At 41.4% G+C, this 22213-nt stretch overlaps 4 protein-coding genes across 7 annotated transcripts in view; 1 reads left to right on the forward strand and 3 right to left on the reverse strand.

The window, feature by feature from the left end:
* The window catches only part of LOC311149472 (uncharacterized protein), a gene marked incomplete at both ends in the record, with an annotated part of 790865 nt that overhangs the window by 119411 nt on the left and 649241 nt on the right, over positions 1-22213 (reverse strand). The gene's annotated exons all lie outside the window — the stretch shown is intronic.
* On the reverse strand, positions 41-4886 carry LOC311150103 (uncharacterized protein; the record flags this gene model as incomplete). Its single annotated transcript, XM_084187383.1, has 8 exons — positions 4813-4886; positions 4391-4471; positions 4078-4155; positions 3957-4001; positions 3759-3833; positions 2152-2229; positions 1559-1645; positions 41-48 (listed from the first exon to the last, which is right to left on the reverse strand). The coding sequence occupies exons 2-8, from the start codon at positions 4428-4430 to the stop codon at positions 41-43; spliced, it is 411 nt and encodes a 136-aa protein (XP_084043509.1). The 5' UTR covers positions 4431-4471; positions 4813-4886.
* LOC311149822 (uncharacterized protein) lies at positions 4845-14777 on the forward strand. Of its 4 annotated transcripts, none has more exons than XM_084187048.1 (7): positions 4845-4891; positions 9501-9887; positions 10154-10462; positions 10835-10951; positions 11198-11395; positions 12021-12173; positions 12536-14777. In XM_084187048.1, the coding sequence occupies exons 2-7, from the start codon at positions 9554-9556 to the stop codon at positions 12574-12576; spliced, it is 1152 nt and encodes a 383-aa protein (XP_084043174.1). In that variant the 5' UTR covers positions 4845-4891; positions 9501-9553; the 3' UTR covers positions 12577-14777. The 4 variants fall into 4 exon arrangements, with proteins under 4 accessions (XP_084043174.1, XP_084043172.1, XP_084043173.1 ...); XM_084187046.1 differs by lacking the exon at positions 4845-4891 and adding an exon at positions 8342-8413; XM_084187047.1 differs by lacking the exon at positions 4845-4891 and adding an exon at positions 8514-8598.
* Positions 14783-22101, reverse strand: LOC311149824 (uncharacterized protein). The gene is made up of 6 exons (XM_084187052.1): positions 21872-22101; positions 19794-19898; positions 19641-19675; positions 19442-19524; positions 19267-19323; positions 14783-16225 (listed from the first exon to the last, which is right to left on the reverse strand). Exons 1-6 carry the CDS (start codon positions 21951-21953, stop codon positions 15997-15999), a joined length of 591 nt encoding a protein of 196 aa, XP_084043178.1. The 5' UTR covers positions 21954-22101; the 3' UTR covers positions 14783-15996.

The following is a 22213-nucleotide window of genomic DNA, read 5'->3' on the forward strand; positions in this document are numbered from 1 at the left end:
AAAAGAGCATGAAATGGTGGGTCAATATACAGTAAGTAACTCAGTCATCTTACAATCAGACAGAAACAAACGTCAACTCAAAAGAAGGATCAAACAATCCATGTCATTATGTATAGGGGAATCTACAGCGCCTTCAGAATGTATTCACACCCCTTGACTTAGTCCACATTTTGTTGTGTTACAGCCTGAATTTAAAATGGATTGAACACAATATCCCATCATGTCAAAGTGGAATTATGTTTTTCGATATTTTTACAAATTAATTGAACATTTAAAGCTGAGATGTCTTTAGTCAATAAGTATTCAACCCCTTTGTTATGGCAAGCCTACATAAGTTCAGGAGTAAAAATTAGCTTAACAAGTTACATAATAAGTTGCATGGACTCACTAATAATAGTGTTTAACATGATTTTTGAATGACTACCTCATCTCTGTACCCCATACATACAATTATCTACTGTATGAGGTCCCTCAGTCAAGCATTGAATTTCAAACACAGATTCAACCACAAAGACCAGGGAGGTTTTCCAATGCCTCGTAAAGAAGGGAACATATTGGTAAATTGGTAAAAAATTAATTTAAAAAAGCTGACATTGAATATCCCTTTGAGCATGGTGAAGTTATTAATTACACTTTGGATGGTGTATCAATACACCCAGTCACTACAAAGATACAGGTGTCCTTCCTAACTCAGTTGCCGGAGAGGAAGGAAACCACTCAGGGATTTCACCATGACGCCAATGGTGATTTTAAAACAGTTACAGAGTTTAATGGCTGTGATAGGAGAAAACTGAAGATGGATCAACAACATTGTAGTTACTCCACAATACTAACCTAAATGACAGAGTGAAAAGAAGGAAGCCTGTACCACTCTCCATATTTTCAAGCATAGTGGTGGCTGCATCATGTTATGTGTATGTTTGTAATCGGGATAAAAATTAACGGAATGGAGCTAAGTACAGGGAAAATCCTAGAGGAAAACCTGGTTCAGTCTGCTTTCCACCAGACACTGGGAGATTAATTCACCTTTCAGCAGGACAATAACCTAAAACACAAGGCCAAATCCACACTGGAGTTGCTTACCAATAAGACAGTGAATGTTCCTGAGTGGCCGAGTTACAGTTTTGACTTAAATCTACTTGAAAATCTATGGCAAGACCTGAAAATGATTGTCTTTAAATAATCAACATCCAATTTGACAGAGCTTGAAGAATTTTTTTAAAGAATAATGGGCAAATGTTGCACAATCCAGGTGTGGAAAGCTCTTAGAGACTTACACAGGAAGACTCACAGCTGTAATCGCTGCCAAAGGTGCTTCTACAAATGTCTAAAAACATGTTTTCACTTTGTCATTGTGGGGTATTGTGTGTAGATGGGTGAGAAAAAAATCGATGTAATCCATTTTGAATTCAGGCTGTAACAACAACACAATGTGGAACAAGACAAGGGGCATGAATGGTTTCTGAAGGCACTGTACATGAACATTTCCTATATGTGCATGTATGTAAACATTGTTGAATACAATGTAGTGATATAAGTGATAGGATATCTGCCTTACTCAGTTCCTTGATGTAGTTGTCATCTAGCTGACCAAAGCAGCTTACCATTCCTTTCAGAGCATGGGAGAGCCAACAGCTCACAAAGACTGAAAAGAGGGAATACATAGCAATCAGATTTTGCTGATGAGAAAATTATAGAATATCTTGTTGTCTAAGTACTCATAGAATACATTGTTGTCTAAGTACTTATATAATACCTTCTTGTCTAAGTACTTATTGAATACCTTGTTGTCTAAGTACTTATAGAATATCTTGTTGTCTAAGTATTTACAGAATATCTTGTTGTCTAAGTACTTATAGAATATATTGTTGTCTAAGTACTCATAGAATACATTGTTGTCTAAGTACTTATATAATACCTTCTTGTCTAAGTACTCATAGAATACCTTGTTGTCTAAGTACTTATATAATATCTTGTTGTCTAAGTACTTACAGAATACCTTGTTGTCTAAGTAATAATGTTCACATTTCTCTTCAGCAACTTGCTAAATATCAGGCTGATGGAATTTAAAACTGTATGGATGAATCAACACCACACCACCCTAGAAATGAGGTAAAACATAACATTTGAACTATCGATAATAATTCTGACCTGGATCATCGAAGTATGATGCAAACAACGGGGTAATGAACGGCTGTGCCTTATCAATTAATCTGTTCATAAAACAACCTGCAAGAGAAAGACTGACTTAAATCAACGATCACCTCTGCAAATATAGAGTACAAAAACACACTTAACAATAGATACAGTATACTGTATACACACAGATCATCACTCAAAAACAGATACAGTAGATATATATATATATATATATATATATATATATATATATATATATATACACACAAAGACCATCACATAACAACAGATACAGTCGATATATACTGTGTATATATATATATATATATATATATATATATATATATATATATATATATATATATATATATATACAGTACCAGTCAAAAGTTTGGACACACCTACTCATTCAAGGGTTTTTCTTTATTTTTACTATTTTCTACATTCAGAGGGGACTGTGTGAATCAGGCCTTCATGGTCGATTTGCTGCAAAGAAAGGAAACTACTAAAGGACATCAATAATAAGAAGAGAACTGCTTGGGCCAAGAAACACGAGCAATTGACATTAGACCAGTGGAAATTCTATAAGTACTTTGGTCTAGAGTCCAAATTTGAGATTTTTGGGTCCAACTGGCATGTCTTTGTGAGACGCGGTGTGGGTGAACGTAAGATCTCTGCATGTGTGGTTCCCACCGTGAAGCATGGAGGAGGAGGTGTGATGGTGTGGGGGTGCTTTGCTGGTGACACTGTCTGTGATTTATTTAGAATTCAAGGCACACTTAACCAGCATGGGTATCACAGCATTCTGCAGCGATTCGCCATCCCATCTGGTTTGCGCTTAGTGGGACTATCATTTGTTTTTCAACAGGACAACGACCCAACACACCTCCAGGCTGTGTAAGGGCTATTTGACCAAGAAGGAGAGTGATGGAGTGCTGCATCAGATGACCTTACCTCCAAAATCACCCAACCTCAACCCAATTGAGATGGTTTGGGATGAGTTGGACCGCAGAGTGAAGGAAAAGCAGCCAACAAGTGCTCAGCATATGTGGGAACTCCTTCAAGACGGTTGGAAAAGCATTCCACGTGAAGCTGGTTGAGTGAATGCCAAGAGTGTGCAAAGCTGTCATCAAGGCAAAGGGTGGCTACTTTGAAGAATCTTAAAATACATTTTGATTTGTTTAACACTTTTTTGGTTACTACATGATTCCAAATGTGTTATTTCATAGTTTTGATGTCTTCACTATTATTCTACAAGATAGAAAATAGTAAAAAATAAAGAAAAACCCTTGAATGAGTAGGTGTGTCCAAACTTTTGACTGGTACTGTATATATATATATATACACACAGACCATCACATAACAATAGATACAGTCGCTATATGGTCCTCTGTAGCTCAGCTGGTAGAGCACGGCACTTGTAACGCCAAGGTAGTGGGTTCGATCCCCGGGACCACCGATACACAAAAATGTATGCACGCATGACTGTAAGTCGCTTTGGATAAAAGCGTCTGCTAAATGGCATGTTATTATACACACCATCACATAAGGTATACACACTCAGACACACATTTTATTCACCATCAAAATACTGTAATGACTGTTGGATATTGCCTCACCACTGACTTTGGAGTCCGTTGTCTCAAGCCAGCATTGAAGATATACATCTGTCATTTCAGCCATGAGTAGCTCTACTGTTGACACAAACAGAGAACTCATTCAATGGAAGTTATTTACATCCCCCCTATAGTTTATAATCATTTATTTCCCTGTCTTAAAATACCCATTGTCATTATAATGAAAATATTGATACGTACCGGTATTTGGTTGGACAATTGAGGAAACTCGTGGATATTGTGCCACTAGAAAACCCAGTGCTCATAATTAGATGGAATCATTACAATGTAATAATACTAAACTGTAATGAACTTAACTCACATAACAGAGGCAGGTACTGTTGGATGAACTGATCTACACAGCGGTAGGTCATTTTCCTACACATGCGGACAACACAACCTGCAACAAAAACAGGTTGGTTACCAGTAATAACGATTGAAAAGGCCCCAAAGACATCAGTTTTGATTTTGGGGGGAAATATTATAATATATTGTGTATCGTTGTTTTGATATTGCATGATGGAAAGTATTTGAGGCAGACGTACATACTTTATGATATATAAAATCTCAAGATGATCTAATCCAATGATGTATTAATGTATTATAACTAAGACACCTGGCATTGTCCTCCTCACCCTTGAGATGTTCTGTGGGGGCCTGTCCATGTGCGTCCATGCAGGCATTGATACTCCTGGCACATGTCGTTTTCACACAGCCTGAAATATATATGAACATGTTGATGACAACGCGATATAATTAAACCAGCATATGCTTTAGTGTACATGGAATAATATGGATAGCCTGGTAGCACATTTGCGGTCCTCCGTAGCTCAATTGGTAGAGCACGGCGCTTGTAACGCCAGGGTAGTGGGTTCGATCCCCGGGACCACCCATACGTAAAAATGTATGCACACATGACTGTAAGTCGCTTTGGATAAAAGCGTCTACTAACTGGCATATTATTTGTTTTGTGCTCATGCCAACTCCATTGTGATCACTGCCATGCCAAACATCAGACACAGACTGGCACTCATCCAATAATGATAACGTGGTTTACCGGTTATATCAGAATGGAGTCCTGGAAACTCTATCGTTCCACAGTCACCTGGAAGCCCAGCTAGAGAAGGAATGAGAGAGTGAGTGAAACATGCGCGCCTGCCTCAAGAATGTGTTTGTTAGATATGTAACATGGTAATAACTTTCATGATAATTTCTCTTTCACTTTCGAATGACAGCAGAGCGATTTAATGCTGTTTGGAAGGGCAAAGTAACACAGTCCAAACCTCAACCACATAAAAGCTCATGTTTCTCCATGTGTATTATCCACCACACCTTAGAGTGACGCTATGTGAGGACAAACAAAATGAACGGATGGTTTCGATACAGATACAATAGATAAAGCTGTTAAGCCAAATGTTACATTGTAATCACTGTAATAGCCTTATGCACAATACCATTAGAGTAAAAGTGGAATTACCACAGAGTTAAAGGAGAATTACCACAGATAAAAGGAGAATTACCACAGATAAAAGGAGAATTTCACAGAGTAAAAGTGGAAATACCACAGAGTAAAAGTGGAATTATCACAGAGTTAAAGGAGAATTACCACAGAGTTAAAGGAGAATTACCACAGAGTAAAAGTGGAATTACCACAGAGTAAAAGGAGAATTACCACCGAGTTAAAGGAGAATTACCACAGAGTAAAAGGAGAATTACCACAGAGTTAAAGGAGAATTACCACAGAGTAAAAGGAGAATTACCACAGAGTTAAAGGAGAATTACCACAGAGTAAAAGGAGAATTACCACAGAGTAAAAGTGGAATTACCACAGAGTAAAAGTGGAATTATCACAGAGTTAAAGGAGATTTACCACAGAGTTAAAGGAGAATTACCACAGAGTAAAAGGAGAATTACCACAGAGTTAAATGAGAATTACCACAGAGTAAAAGGAGAATTACCACAGAGTTAAATGAGAATTACCACAGAGTAAAAGGAGAATTACCACAGAGTAAAAGTGGAATTAACACAGAGTAAAAGGAGAATTACCACAGAGTAAAAGGAGAATGGTCGTAAGAGTCTCTCTCTGCATGGTTTCACTCAAGTCTGCTCTCAACCTGTTCACATTTAACAGAAATAAATAGACTATTAAAATACGAGAATATCTCTAAAAACCTAGAGAAAATGCAGAGACGTTTAGAAATTAATACCTGATTCAGCCCCTGAAAGTCAGTGTGGTGCGTTGAAAAGTGAAAGCGCATATGAGGCATTTGGTTTCAGTTATGAATTTACGACTGCGAATGCTGTGGTCATTTGACTAGCTGTATATATTTTATACAAGCCATTTTCTGCCATTGACTCATATATTCAGATGAATTACTGGGATTACAAAGCTCTTTCAGTGATTGGTGGGGGACTGTCTGTATTATTATTATTATTATTATAAAGGGCCAGCAAGAATGTTTCTTCTCCTAAGATATTTTTCATCCATCAATATGGCTACCCTACCTACAGTACCTGCACACAGGTCATTGCTTTCTCTCAAAGATGGGCTACTTTCCTGTGCAATGGTTAATCCCACTGAGGTTACCAAACATTAGGAAGAAGTTCCTAATATTAAGTTGTCCTCCCCCCTTTTGCCCTGAGAACAGCCCCAATTCATCAGGGCATGGGGCTCTACATTTACATTTTAGTCATTTAGCAGACGCTCTTATCCAGAGCGACTTACAGTTAGTGCATACATTATTTTTTATTTTTTTTCATACCCCCTGTGGGAATCAAACCCACAACCCTGGCGTTGCAAACGCCATGCTCTATCAACTGAGATACATCCCTGCCGGCCATTCCCTCCCCTACCCTGGACGACGCTGGGCCAATTGCGCGCCGCCCCATGGGTCTCCCGGTCGCGGCCGGCTACGACAGAGCCTGGATTCGAACCAGCATCTCTAGTGGCACAGCTAGCACTGCGATGCAGTGCCTTAGACCACTGCGCCACTCGGGAGATCTACAAGGTGTTCAAATCAAATCGTATTGGTCACATACTCATATTTTGCAGATGTTATTGCGGGTGTAACGAAATGTGTTGTAAGTGTTCCACAGGGATGCTGGCCCATGTTGACTCCAATGCTTCCCACAGGGATGCTGGCCCATGTTGACTCCAATGCTTCCCACAGGGATGCTGGCCCCATGTTGACTCCAATGCTTCCCACACAGTTGTGTCAAGTTGGCTGGATGTCCTTTGGGTGGTGGACCATTCTTAATACACATGGGAAACCATTGAATGTGAAAAACCCAGCAGCGTTGCAGTTCTTGACACAAACCGGTGCGCCTGGCACCTACTACCAAAACCCTGTTCAAAGGCACTTAAATATTTTGTCTTGCCCATTCACCCTCTGAATGGCACACATACCCAATCCATGTCTCAATTGTCTCAAGGCTTTAAAATCCTTCTTTAACCTGTCTCCTCCCCTTCATCTACACTGATTGAAGTGGATTTAACAAGTGACATCAATAAGGGATCATAGCTTTCACCTGGATTCACCTGGTCAGTCTATGTCATGGAAAGAGCAGGTGTTCCTAATATTTTGTACACTCAGTATATACTGTAGGTTCATCCACGGACATACAGTATGATATTGATACATTGTAGCAGAGTAGCTGGTGGTGAATGAGTGACCTCTGTCTGTGGGATGGAAGGATGGTCACACTTCTTTTTATTTTTTTGTGGGATGGTCATTGGGTGTATTCATTACTCATTGCAACAGAAAACAATTACCATTTAAGAACCAAACAGAAGTAAACAGAACAAACGGAACTAAACGGGGAGGGACCTACATAAATTTGTCCAATAGAAAATCTCATTTTCGTTGCAAAACGTTTTTCGTTTGCAACAGACAAAACATTTTGCAACATAATCGGCGTAATGAATAGACCCATCGTCACAAGTCAGAGAAAAACATTCAATTCAATTCAAAGGGCTTTATTGGAATGGGAAACATATGTTTACATTGCCAAAGCAAATTAAATAGATAAATAAACTAAAGTGAAATAAACAATCAGAAATGAACAGTAAACAGTACACTCACAAAAGTTTAAAAGGAATAGAGACATTTCAAATGTCATGTTATGGCTATATATAGAGTCTTTTAACAATGTGAAAATAGTTGAAGTACAAAAGGGAAAATTAATTAACATAAATAAGGGTTGTAGTTACAATGGTGTTTGTTCTTCACTGGATGCCCTTTTCTTGTGTGGCAACAGGTCACAAATCTTGCTGCTGTGATTGCACACTGTTGTATTTCACCTAATAGATATGAGAGTTTATCAAAATTGGATTTGTTTTCAAATTATTTGTGGGTCTGTGTAATCTGAGGGAAAAATGTGTCTGTAATATGTTCATATATTTGGCAGGAAGTTAGGAAGTGCAGCTCAGTTTCCACCTCATTTTGTGGGCAGTGTGCACATAGCCCATCTTCTCTTGAGAGACAGGTCTGCCTATGGCGGCCTCTCTCAAAAGCAAGGCTATGCTCGCTGGCTGGCTGCTGGCTGGCTCACTGAGTCACTCTGTACAAAGTCGAAGTTTTACTTAATTTTGGGTCAGTCACTGTGTACTTACTCTCTGTTTAGGGCCAAATAGCATTCCAGTTTGCTCCGTTTTTTGGGTAATTATTTCCAATGTGTCAAGTAATTGTTTGTTTTCTCATGCTTTAATTGTGTTGCTGTCCTGGGGCTCTGTTTGTGTTAGTGAACAGAGCCCCAGGACCAGCTTGCTTAGGGGACTCTTCTCCAGGTTCATCTCTCTGTAGGTGATGGCTTTGTTATGGAAGGTTTGGGACTCTCTGATGACGTAAATGCAACGCGTCACGGTTATGTTTCTAGCTAGTTTTCGTAAACAAAAAAAATATTCGAAAGGATTAAGCGAAACCATTGAAGTGAATATATATCGATGATAAAGAAAACTGTATCTATAATGTTGAGTATTAATGTTAGCTACAGTGTTATGCCATCCACCCCATCATTAGCTAGCTAGATTAACTATATGCTAGCTAACTTGCAGGCTAATGTGAAGGCTAGCTAGCTCGTTTTTAACCAAAATCTTCGCGTTCTCTCAAAAAAGTTTGATATTGAAGGAAGATTCATATTAAACGACAGGGAGTAGTGTTCTCCGTTTAAAAATGTTTACATGTTTGATATCCGTTATTAAATATGAAAAGAAGGACCGCGACGGACTAACCACGAATGAAGGAATGTAGCTAGCTAGCTAACGTTAGCTGGCTGGCGCTAGTAGGTGAGCTGTAGGCAGCTCTACGAAATCACTCGGCTGGTATTGCGGTAGTTTGATTTGTTAACCAGCAAGCTATAGTGGTGTCAAGTTGAAGGACTCCACTGTCCGGTGCATTTTGAGTAGTCTGTTCCCCCGAAGATCGCATCGAGCTAACGTCAGCATCATCTCTCGATTTTCGGTCAAATGTAACTTTGACAATGATGCTGAAGATTCTCCACGTCCTTTCTACGCTAGGTCAGAGATTATTTTATGTTTTTGCTGTGTGCCTGATGAATATTTGATGTAATTTGTTCATTCTAGAACTAGCTTAGTATTTCAATGTGATCTTTGATGTGATGAGCAAGTGTCCTAACCTTGAGTGTAAAGGTACCGCTTTGTACTGTAGCAATGACTCTACAGTATCTTCATGATTATAGATCAAATGTACTGTTTTCCTCTCTCTTCCTCATGCTGTTCCCATACAGGCTGTGCTCTTGTTACTTGGAATGGAGTCAATGCAGACGGTGAATCGCTCAGAATGATACACTCTGCAGATGGCGTGTCGTTCATCCGGCTAGTCAATGGGGACAGTGAGTGTTCGGGGCGTGTGGAGGTACTCCAGAGGAACCAGTGGGGGACGGTGTGTGACCACGGCTGGGACCTGAGGGAGGCTGACGTGGTGTGCCTGGAGCTGGGCTGTGGGCTGGCCGAGAACGCTCTCCGTGGAGCTGCGTTTGGCAGGGGCACCAGAAAGATCTGGCTGAGGAACGTCCAGTGCTCTGGCCACGAGGCGAGCCTGACGCGATGTCCCAGGGTCCTCCACAGTTACCTGACCTGCACTCATGATAATGACGCTGGGGTCAAATGCTCAGGTGAGACTGAGGCCCAGGAGGATAGCCTGGTACCAAACGGTTTAAACAGATCCCCAGGCGACAGGAGGCAAGGACACCTCCTATACTAGTGAGGATTTGTTATGGGACAGAAAACATTTCCATGTTGGAATACATATGAACAATGGTAACGGTTAACAATTGATAATATACGTGTGGTGTGATTGTGTTTTTTGTTGTTGTTGAGACAATGTATGTGGCTAGGAACTATCCCTAATGGGTATATAACATACCGTTGTCCCTGACAGGTACACTGTTGATGCCCACCCTGTCCCTGCTCTCCCCTCACACTGTCTTCTCTGCCGGGGAGACGGTTCGCTTCAGCTGTACTGTGCTACTGGGCCACCACCTGAATGACTTCCACCTGTATAAGAGGGGCATAGCCACCCCGTTGGTGACTCAGAGGGTGGACTCTGCCCAGACCAGGGTGGAGCTGACTCTGTCAGACCTGGAGACGACCCACCAGGGCAGCTACAGCTGTCTGTACAGGATCAAGGGCAGCTCTCCCTCCTCCCTGCTCAGCTCTCCACCCAGCAACTCTATCAACATCACTGTGGGTGAGTCATCTAGGGGCCTGTTCAGTTAGTAAGACACAAAATGGAAGAAAACAAAAGTGATTTGCTACCGGTATGCTCTAACGTTCAGTTGGGCACACCATAGCAAAATGTTTTGCAACATAAAAGGGTGTTTTTATTGGACAGGTTTGGGACAGATAATAGTACCTCCTCGTTTCACTCCATTTCAAAACATGTTCTCCTTCCTGAACACTTCACTCTCATCTTCTATCATTTTGGTTTTGTCTTGAGGTCCTGACATCTTTTCCAGGGAAAAAAACAACTTGTTTTGTCATTTGGATCTATCCTGTAACTCAATGACAGTCAAATTGACCCCCCCCCCCCCCCCCCCCCGTCTCCCTCCCATCTCTCCAGTGGAGCTGCACACCCCTCAGCACTGGTACAACACGTCCATCGAGGCTCCCACAGGCTCTGTCATCAAAGGCCACAGCTTCACCATCACCTGCTCCGCCGAGCAGCAGTACCCTGGAGGTAGCTTGATTGATTTATTGGGATTCATTTTACAATTTAAGAAAATACTAATTGGGCTGGTTTCTTGAAAAGATTGTACCTAGTCCTGGACTAAAAAGTAATTTCAATTGAGATTCTCCAGTCAGCAAGCTTTTTAGTCTAGGGCTAAGCTGTGTACAGGAAACCTGTCCATAGAGCCAATAACAAGCAGTACATAGCTACAGTTAAAAAACGATCAAGTCATATTATCTTATTTTCCTTACTAAGGGTCTTTCCAGCTGCGTCTGATCCGTTCCAACGGCACGGTGCGCCAGTCGCTGCCCGCCCTCTCTCCCTCCGTCACCTTCACCTTCTCAAACGCACAGCGCTCCAACGAGGGCTACTATTACTGCCTCTACAGGGTCCAGCTGGGCGGGAGAACCTTCGTGTCCCGGGAGAGCCAACCGCTCCCCATCTCCATCAGAGGTAAGGGCGTGCTACTCAGCATCTAAGGCAGTAGCCTGGTCCCCAGATGTGTTTGTGCTGTATGGCCTACTCCTATGGTTGTTGAGTTGCCGAGACAACACAAACATATCTGGAACCAGGCTACTAGGGCACCACAATGCCTCAGGCCTCGTGGATTGGATTGATTTAGAACTGTTATCTGAATGTATTTTTTTTTTGTCATGGATTATCACATTCTTCAATTCTAATGCAAAGAAACAAACACTGAGATGATCATACAAATAGATTGTCTAGTGTTGTAATGAATGATACGATATACACTCTAATGTAAACTGTTTATTTTCCATTTTCATATATAATGACTGGTTGTGGCTATAAATTTACATTTTAGTCATTTAGCAGACGCTCTTATCCAGAGCGACTTACAGTTAGTGAGTGCATACATTTTCATACTGGCCCCCCGTGGGAAACGAACCCACAACCCTGGCGTTGCAAGCGCCACGCTCTACCAATATTCATGTTTGTTTGTTGTACATCGTTGGTTGCGTCCACCCCCTCAGACCTGGAAGATATCAACCGTAATATAAAACATTGATCACTTCTCATATTGTCTGTCTGTCCATCTGGGTTGTGTCCTCCTCATCAGACCCAGACCCAGTGTTGAGCCCTATGGTGATCAGCTGGCTGGCGTCTGCTCTGACCTTCCTCGTGGCTGTCCTCATCATCATCATCGTTGTTGCCAGAGTGCTCTGCAAGAGACAGAAGAAACCCTCGGAGCTAGAGAGAGAGACCAGAACCTGTGAGTCCTTGTCTTGTATAATTCCCTTCCCACTCCTAGCTTTAGCCTAGAATCCAGGTTGGGGTGAGTTCCATTTCCATTCCAGTCAATTCAGAAAGTAAAACCAATTCCACATTTTCCTAATTGAAAGGTATTGAAGAGAATATGAATTTTATTGTTCTTCCTGAACGTAAATGGAATTGACCCTAACCCTGTTGGAATCCAAACTGATATGCTCAGAAACAATGGTGAAACAGTGCATATCAGTTTGGATTCCTGGCTATCTTCGCTTACCACTGTCAAGATAATTTAGAAGAATCATCCTGTAAAACCATGAACACACTGACAAGGCCATTTATTTACATGTCTGATTTGACCAACAGGTGTGGACAACACATACGTTGCCTTAGCAATAAAATTGTGAGATGGGAAGATGGTGTATATTTGGAGGAGGACCATGTGTTTGTGAGAGGACCATTAAGATGGAACCCTCGACGCAGACATTCCTGAGCTGACAACCTTCCTCAGGGATGGGTCGGGAGCACAGACATTCCTGAGCTGACAACCTTCCTCAGGGATGGGTCGGGAGCACAGACATTCCTGAGCTGACAACCTTCCTCAGGGATGGGTCGGGAGCACAGACATTCCTGAGCTGACAACCTTCCTCAGGGATGGGTCGGGAGCACAGACATTCCTGAGCTGACAACCTTCCTCAGGGATGGGTCGGGAGCACAGACATTCCTGAGCTGACAACCTTCCTCAGGGATGGGTCGGGAGCACAGACATTCCTGAGCTGACAACCTTCCTCAGGGATGGGTCGGGAGCACAGACAGAGATGGAGACGACACAAGACAAGTACCAAAGCACTATACAGGAGCCATAGACACGACACGCCTCAGTCTCTCACCAGCTACTAGAACCTGGTAGAATCCGGCATTAGAACATGACAACAGCACTTGTAGGTAGAATAATTGTTAAGCCATCATCTACATACCAGGCACACTGTAATAAACACCACAATCAACTATAAAAGGACTGACCCTTTTGGACACGTTGGCCTCTCTGGACCAGTTCTCATGCCAAGATCAGTTACAACTGACAATTATGGACATGAAATAGAGCAGTGTGTTCCAATGATTGGACAATTATGGACATGAAATAGAGCAGTGTGTTCCAATGATTGGACAATTATGGACATGAAATAGAGCAGTGTGATCCAATGATTGGACAATTATGGACATGAAATAGAGCAGTGTGATCCAATGATTGGACAATTATGGACATGAAATAGAGCAGTGTGTTCCAATGATTGAAAGTGTTTAAAGATCCAATGCAGCTGTTTTTTTTTTTTAATCTCTAATCAAATAATTTCTGGGAAACAATTAAGTTACCTTACTGGGATTGTTTTCAAATAAAATGGTCAAAAAGAAACAAAAATAGCTTCTTGGCAAAGAACCATTTCTCAAGCAATAATTTTGCTAGGACTGTCTGGGAGTGGTCTGAGTGGGGAAACTGAAAACGAGTTGTTATTGGCAGTGAGGTTTGGAACTCTTTCTTATTGGTCTATTAACTCATTTACCGCCTGGTGAGGTCACCAGGCAGGTCAAATCTCCAACCCACCAAAACAGGCTGAAATTTCAGGTGGTATTTTCCAACAGCTCTTACACTAAAAGGGTATTATCATTTTCACAATTTCACAGTATTATTCCAACCTCATAGTGTGGAAATATATATAAAACACAGGAAAATCACATTTGACTGCACTGGGCCTTTAAATTATGGTTGAATAAGACTGACGGTCAATTGAAAACTATTTCACGATTGACGTCAACAAGAGAACAGTGGACACTTGTTGGACTGAAGAAAGATTCACTTAGGCTTGGCAGCTCCACTCCTGATTTGTGGAGTAGTTTGATAGCCTGGTCTACGATCTGTTTGTGCTGTCTTGCCGCTGTTGGTGAGACAATGACGACAGACGGCACAAACAGATCTGGGACCAAGCTAGGAGTTTGATACTGGTACTAAGCCTGAAAGTTTGACTGTGAAACTCATCATTTAGTTCTCTTCAGGTTTGTTGTTAATATGTTGTGTTTTTACACTATTAGTTTAATTCATTTTTATTTTATTTATTACAAGACAGCACTGTAAATTAACAGGAGGCTACATCAAGGATCATGAATTCTTGCTTTTATAGATAGCGATCCATGGTTAGAGAAATGTCTAATAATGTTGCAGTAGAGGTGACCCTAACGACCGTAGTTGGCAAGGCAGCACTAACAGATCCGGGACCATCTTGCTGATTGTTGTGATGTAGCCTCGGAAGCTCAGGCTTCGCTCGATCTGCAAGGATGACTTTGCGAGGCAAGTTGTTGATGTCCATCTCAGTTAGAGACTAGTTAAGGTCCATCTCCAATAGAGACTAGTACACCCTCTGTAGTATCTAGAATCTATGGGGTTTTACATTTCACTCGGCAATGAATGACCACATTCACCGATATCACTAAGTTCTATTCACTGTGTGTAGCTGGGAACAAATTACAAAATAATGCATTACGTTCTGTTATCACAGGTTTTTAAATCTTCTACTAACCCCTAATTCAAGTTAAATAAAGAAATGGCAAACCATTTTTGATTATAAAAACATTTTATTTTAAAGTTGGAGAATCATAGGAATTACTCAGTGGCTGGATACAAAATATCTGAACAGTCAGAAATATCTATGTAAAACAGTTACTGTCCTGCTGAGAAGTATTTTCACTTGTAGACTGAGTATGTCCTGAATGGCATCCTATTGGCTATAGAGGAATAGTGTGCCATTTTCCTATTGGCTATAGAGGAATAGTGTGCCATTTTCCTATTGGCTATAGAGGAATAGTTTGCCTTATAGGATGCTTTATAAACACTGTGTGACCAAAGTGATCTCTGATAAAACAGTGTCTGGAAACGTACAAAAAGTGAGTATTACAAATGATACTGGAGGTGTAGAAACATAAAAAAATAATAAAAAGCTGGAAGCAGTGGCATGTATTATGGTGAAGTCAGGAGTAACACCAGAACATCTAACAAAACCACAACTCACATTACACACCAAACATTTAAAAATGACAATACACCGACCACAGCAATTGCATTTCTATAAATGTATATGGATAGAATCATTAACAGTTCAAAATGCTAAGGCACTTCATTTAGAATTTTAATGTCATTGTCATTACCAAGTCATACCAAATAGCCAGTACCAAGTCATACCAAATAGCCAGTACCAAGTCATACCAAATAGCCAGTACCAAGTCATACCAAATAGCCAGTACCAAATCGTAGTATTTCTGATTGATATATAGTATTTGGTAAATGCATTTACTGTGGGCATTATACATTTGTGAAGATGATCAAGATAGTACTGTGAGTAAAAAAGTGGCATCACTATTACCCATAGTAGAAGCATCCTATTTTGGTAAGGTAGTTGTATGATAACACAATACTATACATCACCATCTAGTAACTACATAGGAGTTGGGATGGAAGGAAACGTTAATCGCTTTCCTTTCACCAATAGTAAAGTTACCAGCACCCAATGTCAGTCACCTTATATAAAGAACACACAAAAATAGTTAAAAGAATGGCAGGCATGGGATGTGCCATAATATATTCGTAAAATATTTAAAAACTTTGTCGTATTCATTAGGACACACGTAGTGAAACATTTAAAAACAAAATTGTTCAAATGGAAAACGACTGATTCTTACAGGACAAGTTCAAATAGTACTTCCCCCATCTTGGACCGTTTACTTCCGTTTCTTGCCTAATGAACACGTCCCAGATTTACATTTATCTGTAAATTTGATCATTGGATTCTGTTAAAGGGGCTACTCTCTGCGGACTCCATGCTAGTGAATAAGAAGTAGAGGAAGCCAGCTACAATCAGGAAGACCAGGAACTGGATCCAGAGAGGGATCAGTCTCCCAGAGCTCGCTTTTCTTTCCGCCTTCACAACGCCACCTCCAGGCTTCACCACAGGCGTTGGTTTGGAGTAGGACGAGGAGGAGGATGACGGTGTGTTGTAGACATGGGGCCTGAAAACAGGGGGGGGGGGATTTAGCTTCAAACATGACTACATTCAGGTATGTGATCAGGACAACATAGAAAAGCAGGCTCTTAGCTTGGGGATAGGTCTGTTTTTATACAGAGCCTTCCGAAAGTATTCATATCCCTTGACTTATTCCACATTTTGTTGTTTTACAGCCTGAATTCAAAATTGATTAAATTGGTTCTTTTTCTCACCCATCTACACACAATACCCAAGAATAGTATGATATAAAAAAATAAAAAAATAAGTGCACACATTTTTTTGAAAATGAAATACAGAAATCTAATTTACGTAAGTATTCACACCCCTGAGTCAATACATGTTAGAATCACATTTGGCAGTGATTACAGCTGTGAGGCTTTCTGGGTAAGTCTAAGAGCTTTGCACACCTGGATTGTAAAAACATTTGCACACTTTTTACAATTCTTCAAGCTCTGTGAAGTTGGTAGTTGATCATCGCTAGACCGCCATTTATGTCTTGCCATAGATTTTCAAGCCGATTTTATGTCAAAACTGTAACTAGGCCTCTCAGGAACATTCAATGTCATCTTGGAAAGCAACTCCAGTGTATATTTGGCCTTGTGTTTTAGGTTATTGTCCTGCTGAAAGGTGAATTTGTCTCCCAGTGTCTGTTGGAAAGCAGACTGAACCAGGGTTTCCTCTAGGATTTTGCCCGTGCTTAGCTCTATTCTGTTTCTTTTTATCCTAAAAAACTCCCTAGTCCTTGCCAATGACAAGCATACCCATAACATGATGCAGCCACCACCAAGCTTGAAAATATGAAGTGGTACTCTGATGAGTTGGATTTGCCCCAAACATAACACTTTGTATTCAGGACATAGTTAATTTCTTTGGCACCTTGTTTGCAGTTTTACTTCAGTGGCTTGTTGCAAACAGGTTTGCATGTTTTGGAATATTTGTATTCTGTACAGGCTTCCTTCTTTTCACTCTGTCATTTAGGTTAGATGCCCTTCTTTGCGAGGCATTGGAAAACCTCCCTGGTCTTTGTGGTTGAATCTGTTTGAAATTCACTGCTCGACTGAGGGACCTTACAGATAATTGTATGTGTGGGGTACAGAGATGAGGTAGTCATTCAAAATAATGTTAAAACACTATTGCACACACAGTGAGTCCATGCAACTTATGTGGCTTGTTAAACACATTTTTACTCCTGAACGTATTTAGGCTTGCCATAACAAAGGGGTTGAATAAATATTGACTTAAGACATTTCAGCTTTTCATTTTTAATTAATTTGTAAAAATTTCTACAAACATAATTCCACTTTGACATTATGGGGTATTGTGTGTAGGCCAGTGACAACGTCTCCATTGAATCCATTTAAAATTCAGGCTGTAAAAAGTCAAGGGGTGGGAATACTTTCTGCAAAACTCAGCAAAAAAAAAGAAACGTCCTCTCACTGTCAACTGCGTTTATTTTCAGCAAACTTAACGTGTAAATATTTGTATGAACATAACAAGATTCAACAACTGCGACACAAACTGAACAAGTTCCACAGACATGTGACTAACACAAATTGAATAATGTGTCCCTGAACAATGGGGGGGTCAAAATCAAAAGTAACAGTCAGTATCTGGTGTGGCCACCAGCTGCATTAAGTACTGCAGTGCATCTCTTCCTCATGGACCGCACCAGATTTGCCAGTTCTTGCTGTGAGATGTTACCCCACTCTTCCACTAAAGCACCTGCAAGTTCCCAGACATTTCTTGGGGGAATGGCCCTAGCCCTCACCCTTCCGATCCAACAGGTCCCAGACGTGCTCAATGGGATTGAGATCCGGCCTCTTCGCTGGCCATGGCAGAACACTGACATTCCTGTCTTGCAGGAAATCACGCACAGAACGAGCAGTATGGCTGGTGGCATTGTCATGCTGGAGGGTCATGTCAGGATGAGCCTGCAGGAAGGGTACCACATGAGGGAGGAGGATGTCTTCCCTGTAACGCACAGCGTTGAGATTGCCTGCAATGACAACAAGCTCAGTCCGATGATGCTGTGACACACCGCCCCAGACCATGATGGACCCTCCACCTCCAAAATCGATCCCGCTCCAGAGTACAGGCCTCGGTGTAACGTTCATTCCTTCGACGATAAACGCGAATCCGACCATCACCCCTGGCGAGACAAAACCGTGACCTGTCAGTGAAGAGCACTTTTTGCCAGTCCTGTCTGGTCCAGCGAAGGTGGGGTTGTGCTGATAGGCGACATTGTTGCCGGTGATGTCTGGTGAGGACCTGCCTTACACCAGGCCTACAAGCCCTCAGTCCAGCCTCTCTCAGCCTATTGTGGACAGTCTGAGCGCTGATGGAGGGATTGTGCGTTCCTGGTGTAACTCGGGCAGTTGTTGTTGCCATCCTGTACCTGTCCCGCAGGTGTGATGTTCGGATGTACCGATCCTGTACAGGTGTTGTTACACGTGGTCTGCCACTGCGAGGACGATCAGCTGTCCGTCCTGTCTCCCTGTAGCGCTGTCTTAGGCGTCTCACAGTACGGACATTGCAATTTATTGCCCTGGCCACATCTGCAGTCCTCATACCTCCTTGCAGCATGCCTAAGGCACGTTCACGCAGATGAGCAGGGACCCTGGGCATCTTTCTTTTGGCTTTTTTCAGAGTCAGTAGAAAGGCCTCTTTAGTGTCTGTAAGCTGTTCGTGTCTTAACGACCGTTCCACAGGTGAATGTTCATTAATTGTTTATGGTTCATTGAACAAGCATGGGAAACAGTGTTTAAACCCTTTACAATTAAGATCTGTGAAGTTATTTGGATTTTTACAAAGTTTCTTTTTTTGCTGAGTTTATATGAATGGAGGATAAATGTCAGAGAAGCAGGAATCACATCTCTGAACATCAGCCTGGTTTCAGATCTGTTTGTGCTGCATTGCCAGCTCGTATGGTTGTTTTCGGCATGATAATGACCATAGGACTTGGCAAGACCGCAACAGATCTAGGACCAGGCTATGAAAACATGTATTATACATAAACAATGTGAAATCTGTCTAAACAAGACTCACTCATCAACGTACTGTCTTCCGCTGCTGTACTCTGGCCTTGATCTTGAATAGAGTTTCCTGCAAAGGAGAGAGAGAAAAAAACGTTTTATTGGTCCACTTTAAATCAACTGACCACACAAACACTGGATAACATCACAACACTTACTAATGCAAAGCAATCCGTAAACAAACATACTCATCCACCAAGTCCCTGTCACTGTACTCTGGTCTTGACCTCATGTAGGGTTCCCCATCTCCAGAAGGCCACTCACTTCTAACCTGCAAATATGAGAAACAGAAGAATATTGATGGTAAGACATTCTCCGTCTACAAAAGGACACGTTGTAGAAGCCAACTGCGAACAAATCAAATCAACCCCATGGTTGGATACTTACTGGTGTCCGATAGTTAACGTAGCTGACTTCTTCCCCTGAAATGAAGAAAATAAGTAAACCAACATTCCTGATTCCCGCTTTAGTTCAGTCTAATGGTTAGATGTATTGCCTGTGTATTAATTAGCCTTGTGTTATCATGCATGTCTAACTCACGCTCCTCTCTGTAGAAGGTTCTGTCTGGGGATGGTTTAGTCACGGTGACCTTGTCTTTGGCCATGGCCTCTTTCAGCTTCTTCTCATACAGGTGTCTTGTAGACTCTCCAAAATGCAGAAATGTTAGATGTGGCTCAGTAACGCAATTAAACCATAGTTACATGACTATTAGAATATCATCAGTATATTTGAGACTGGTCATAGAAATGTAGTCTATTAGGCAGGCCTACTCAGTAGACTAGGAATTTGTAGCGAAGTGAGCTAGCTAACGTTAGCTAAACTAATCTTACCCAGCCCATGTGTTGTAACGTTAAAAACATAGGCTGGCCTAGACGACTAAACTCAACTCCACGATTAACGACGGCGTTCCGCGGCAACTAGCATGGGAGGACTGGAGCTCCGACATTACATAAAATGTTTTTTTTTTTTTTTTTTTTTTTTTTACTACGTATTATTTTATTTTAAATGACGCCGGAGCTCCAGTCCGCCCACACTAGTAAACGCTCAACTCCATAGTAAATCGTTGAGTCTAGTCGGCTAGGGTTGGGTAAAATGTAGTTATACAACGGGTGTCTAATCCTGGATGCTGATTGGTTAAAAGCGCATTCCAGCCGGTGGCTATTCCACAAGTTACCACCGGTTAAATCTATGACGTTAAAATGCCTATTTACTCCGTTCCATCTGATTGCGCAATCCACTGTCTCATCAGCCCAGGCAGGGAAATTATAAACTTGATCTCCACTATAAAAAGCATTAGACATTATTTCATTTCTTTTAGACTAACATTTAGTTTTCATCAGCGGAGATTTGTATAAACCTTAGTTTCTGTCTCTCCGACATTTGCAACATTGTTTCAATATTCAAATTCGATCTCCAACTGCCCCATAGTAACGAATGAACGAGTCCGGGTCGGGACGAGAGAGAGGCAGGCAGCGGTTCTCAGCCAGTCGAAATCATGAATCAGCTGGCATCATTTTTATGGATATATACAAAGAAATGTAAATTGAAAAAAAGGGAAAACGAAAGTAAGCTAGTTTTAAATCTTTCCAGCTTCAGTTTGAAGTGATTGCGTTAGCTGTGTTGTTGGCTAGCTCCTCTGAACAACAGTGTCCTGACAGTGAGCACATTTTCTACGCCAGGCGAAATCGCGCCTCATCAGCTCCTTGTTATGGATGTTTCCAAATAAATGTCACTAGAAAACAGCTTAAACAAATGCAGCTACTGTTGTTATTCTGGCTGCCCTTTTTGACGTGACCGTATTATGTTCCATTGACATACTGGCTGGCAACGTTCTTATCACTTGCGAACTAGCAAACTACGGCTAACTTACAGACTGCAGGCCAGTATGGCAATGGACCATTTAAAACGAACGACTGGGTCGCGTCCATAGATACAGAACCAAAAGACTGAACGACTGGGTCGCGTCCATAGATACAGAACAAAAAGACTGAACGACTGGGTCGCGTCCATAGATACAGAACAAAAAGACTGAACGACTGGGTCGCGTCCATAGATACAGAACCAAAAGACTGAACGACTGGGTCGCGTCCATAGATACAGAACAAAAAGACTGAACGACTGGGTCGCGTCCATAGATACAGAACCAAAAGACTGAACGACTGGGTCGCGTCCATAGATACAGAACAAAAAGACTGAACGACTGGGTCGCGTCCATAGATACAGAACAAAAAGACTGAACGACTGGGTCGCGTCCATAGATACAGAACAAAAAGACTGAACGACTGGGTCGCGTCTCTGGCAACCGAACCAATAGAAAGAACGACCAGCCGGCTTGGGTATCAACACTAGATTTGTTTCGGGACTTGTGGAAGGATGAAATAGTGTGAATAAATTCATCAAAATAACGTTTTTAATGAAAATGTCAATCATTATTTGAATATGTTGGTAACCCGTTGTATAAAAGTGATAATGCCCTCGAAGCCGGTGTTTGAAGGATATATTGGATATATTAGCTAACACCCGTGCCAATATATCCTCCAAACACAGGCTTCTCGGGCATTATCACTTAACGTTAACTAGCTAACGTTAGCTAATTCAAAAAGCAAAGCATGACTTACCAACGACAGGCCCGTGCTTAATTCCATACCCATCCAGCAGTTCCCTGATTTCTTGATCAGACTTAATTCTCATTGTGGTCATATTGTCGGCGATATATTTGTAGCTACTCTGATTGAAACAGAAAATTACTCGTGTTGACTAACAGTTACAGTTTAATTTCCAAAAATCAACGTTCTGTCGCCACACACTTCCACACAACATTCCTATTTTGTTTCCGGTATATTCACCTTATACCACGCCCTTCTTCTTCTTCTTCTTCTTCTTCTTCTTCAGTGGGGTTTATGGGCGGTTGGCATCCAACGTTATGGTACATTACCACCACCTACTGTACTGGAGTGAGG

This window comes from Coregonus lavaretus (genome assembly GCF_964263955.1).
Source record: "Coregonus lavaretus genome assembly, chromosome: 22".
Classification (NCBI taxonomy): domain Eukaryota; kingdom Metazoa; phylum Chordata; class Actinopteri; order Salmoniformes; family Salmonidae; genus Coregonus; species Coregonus lavaretus.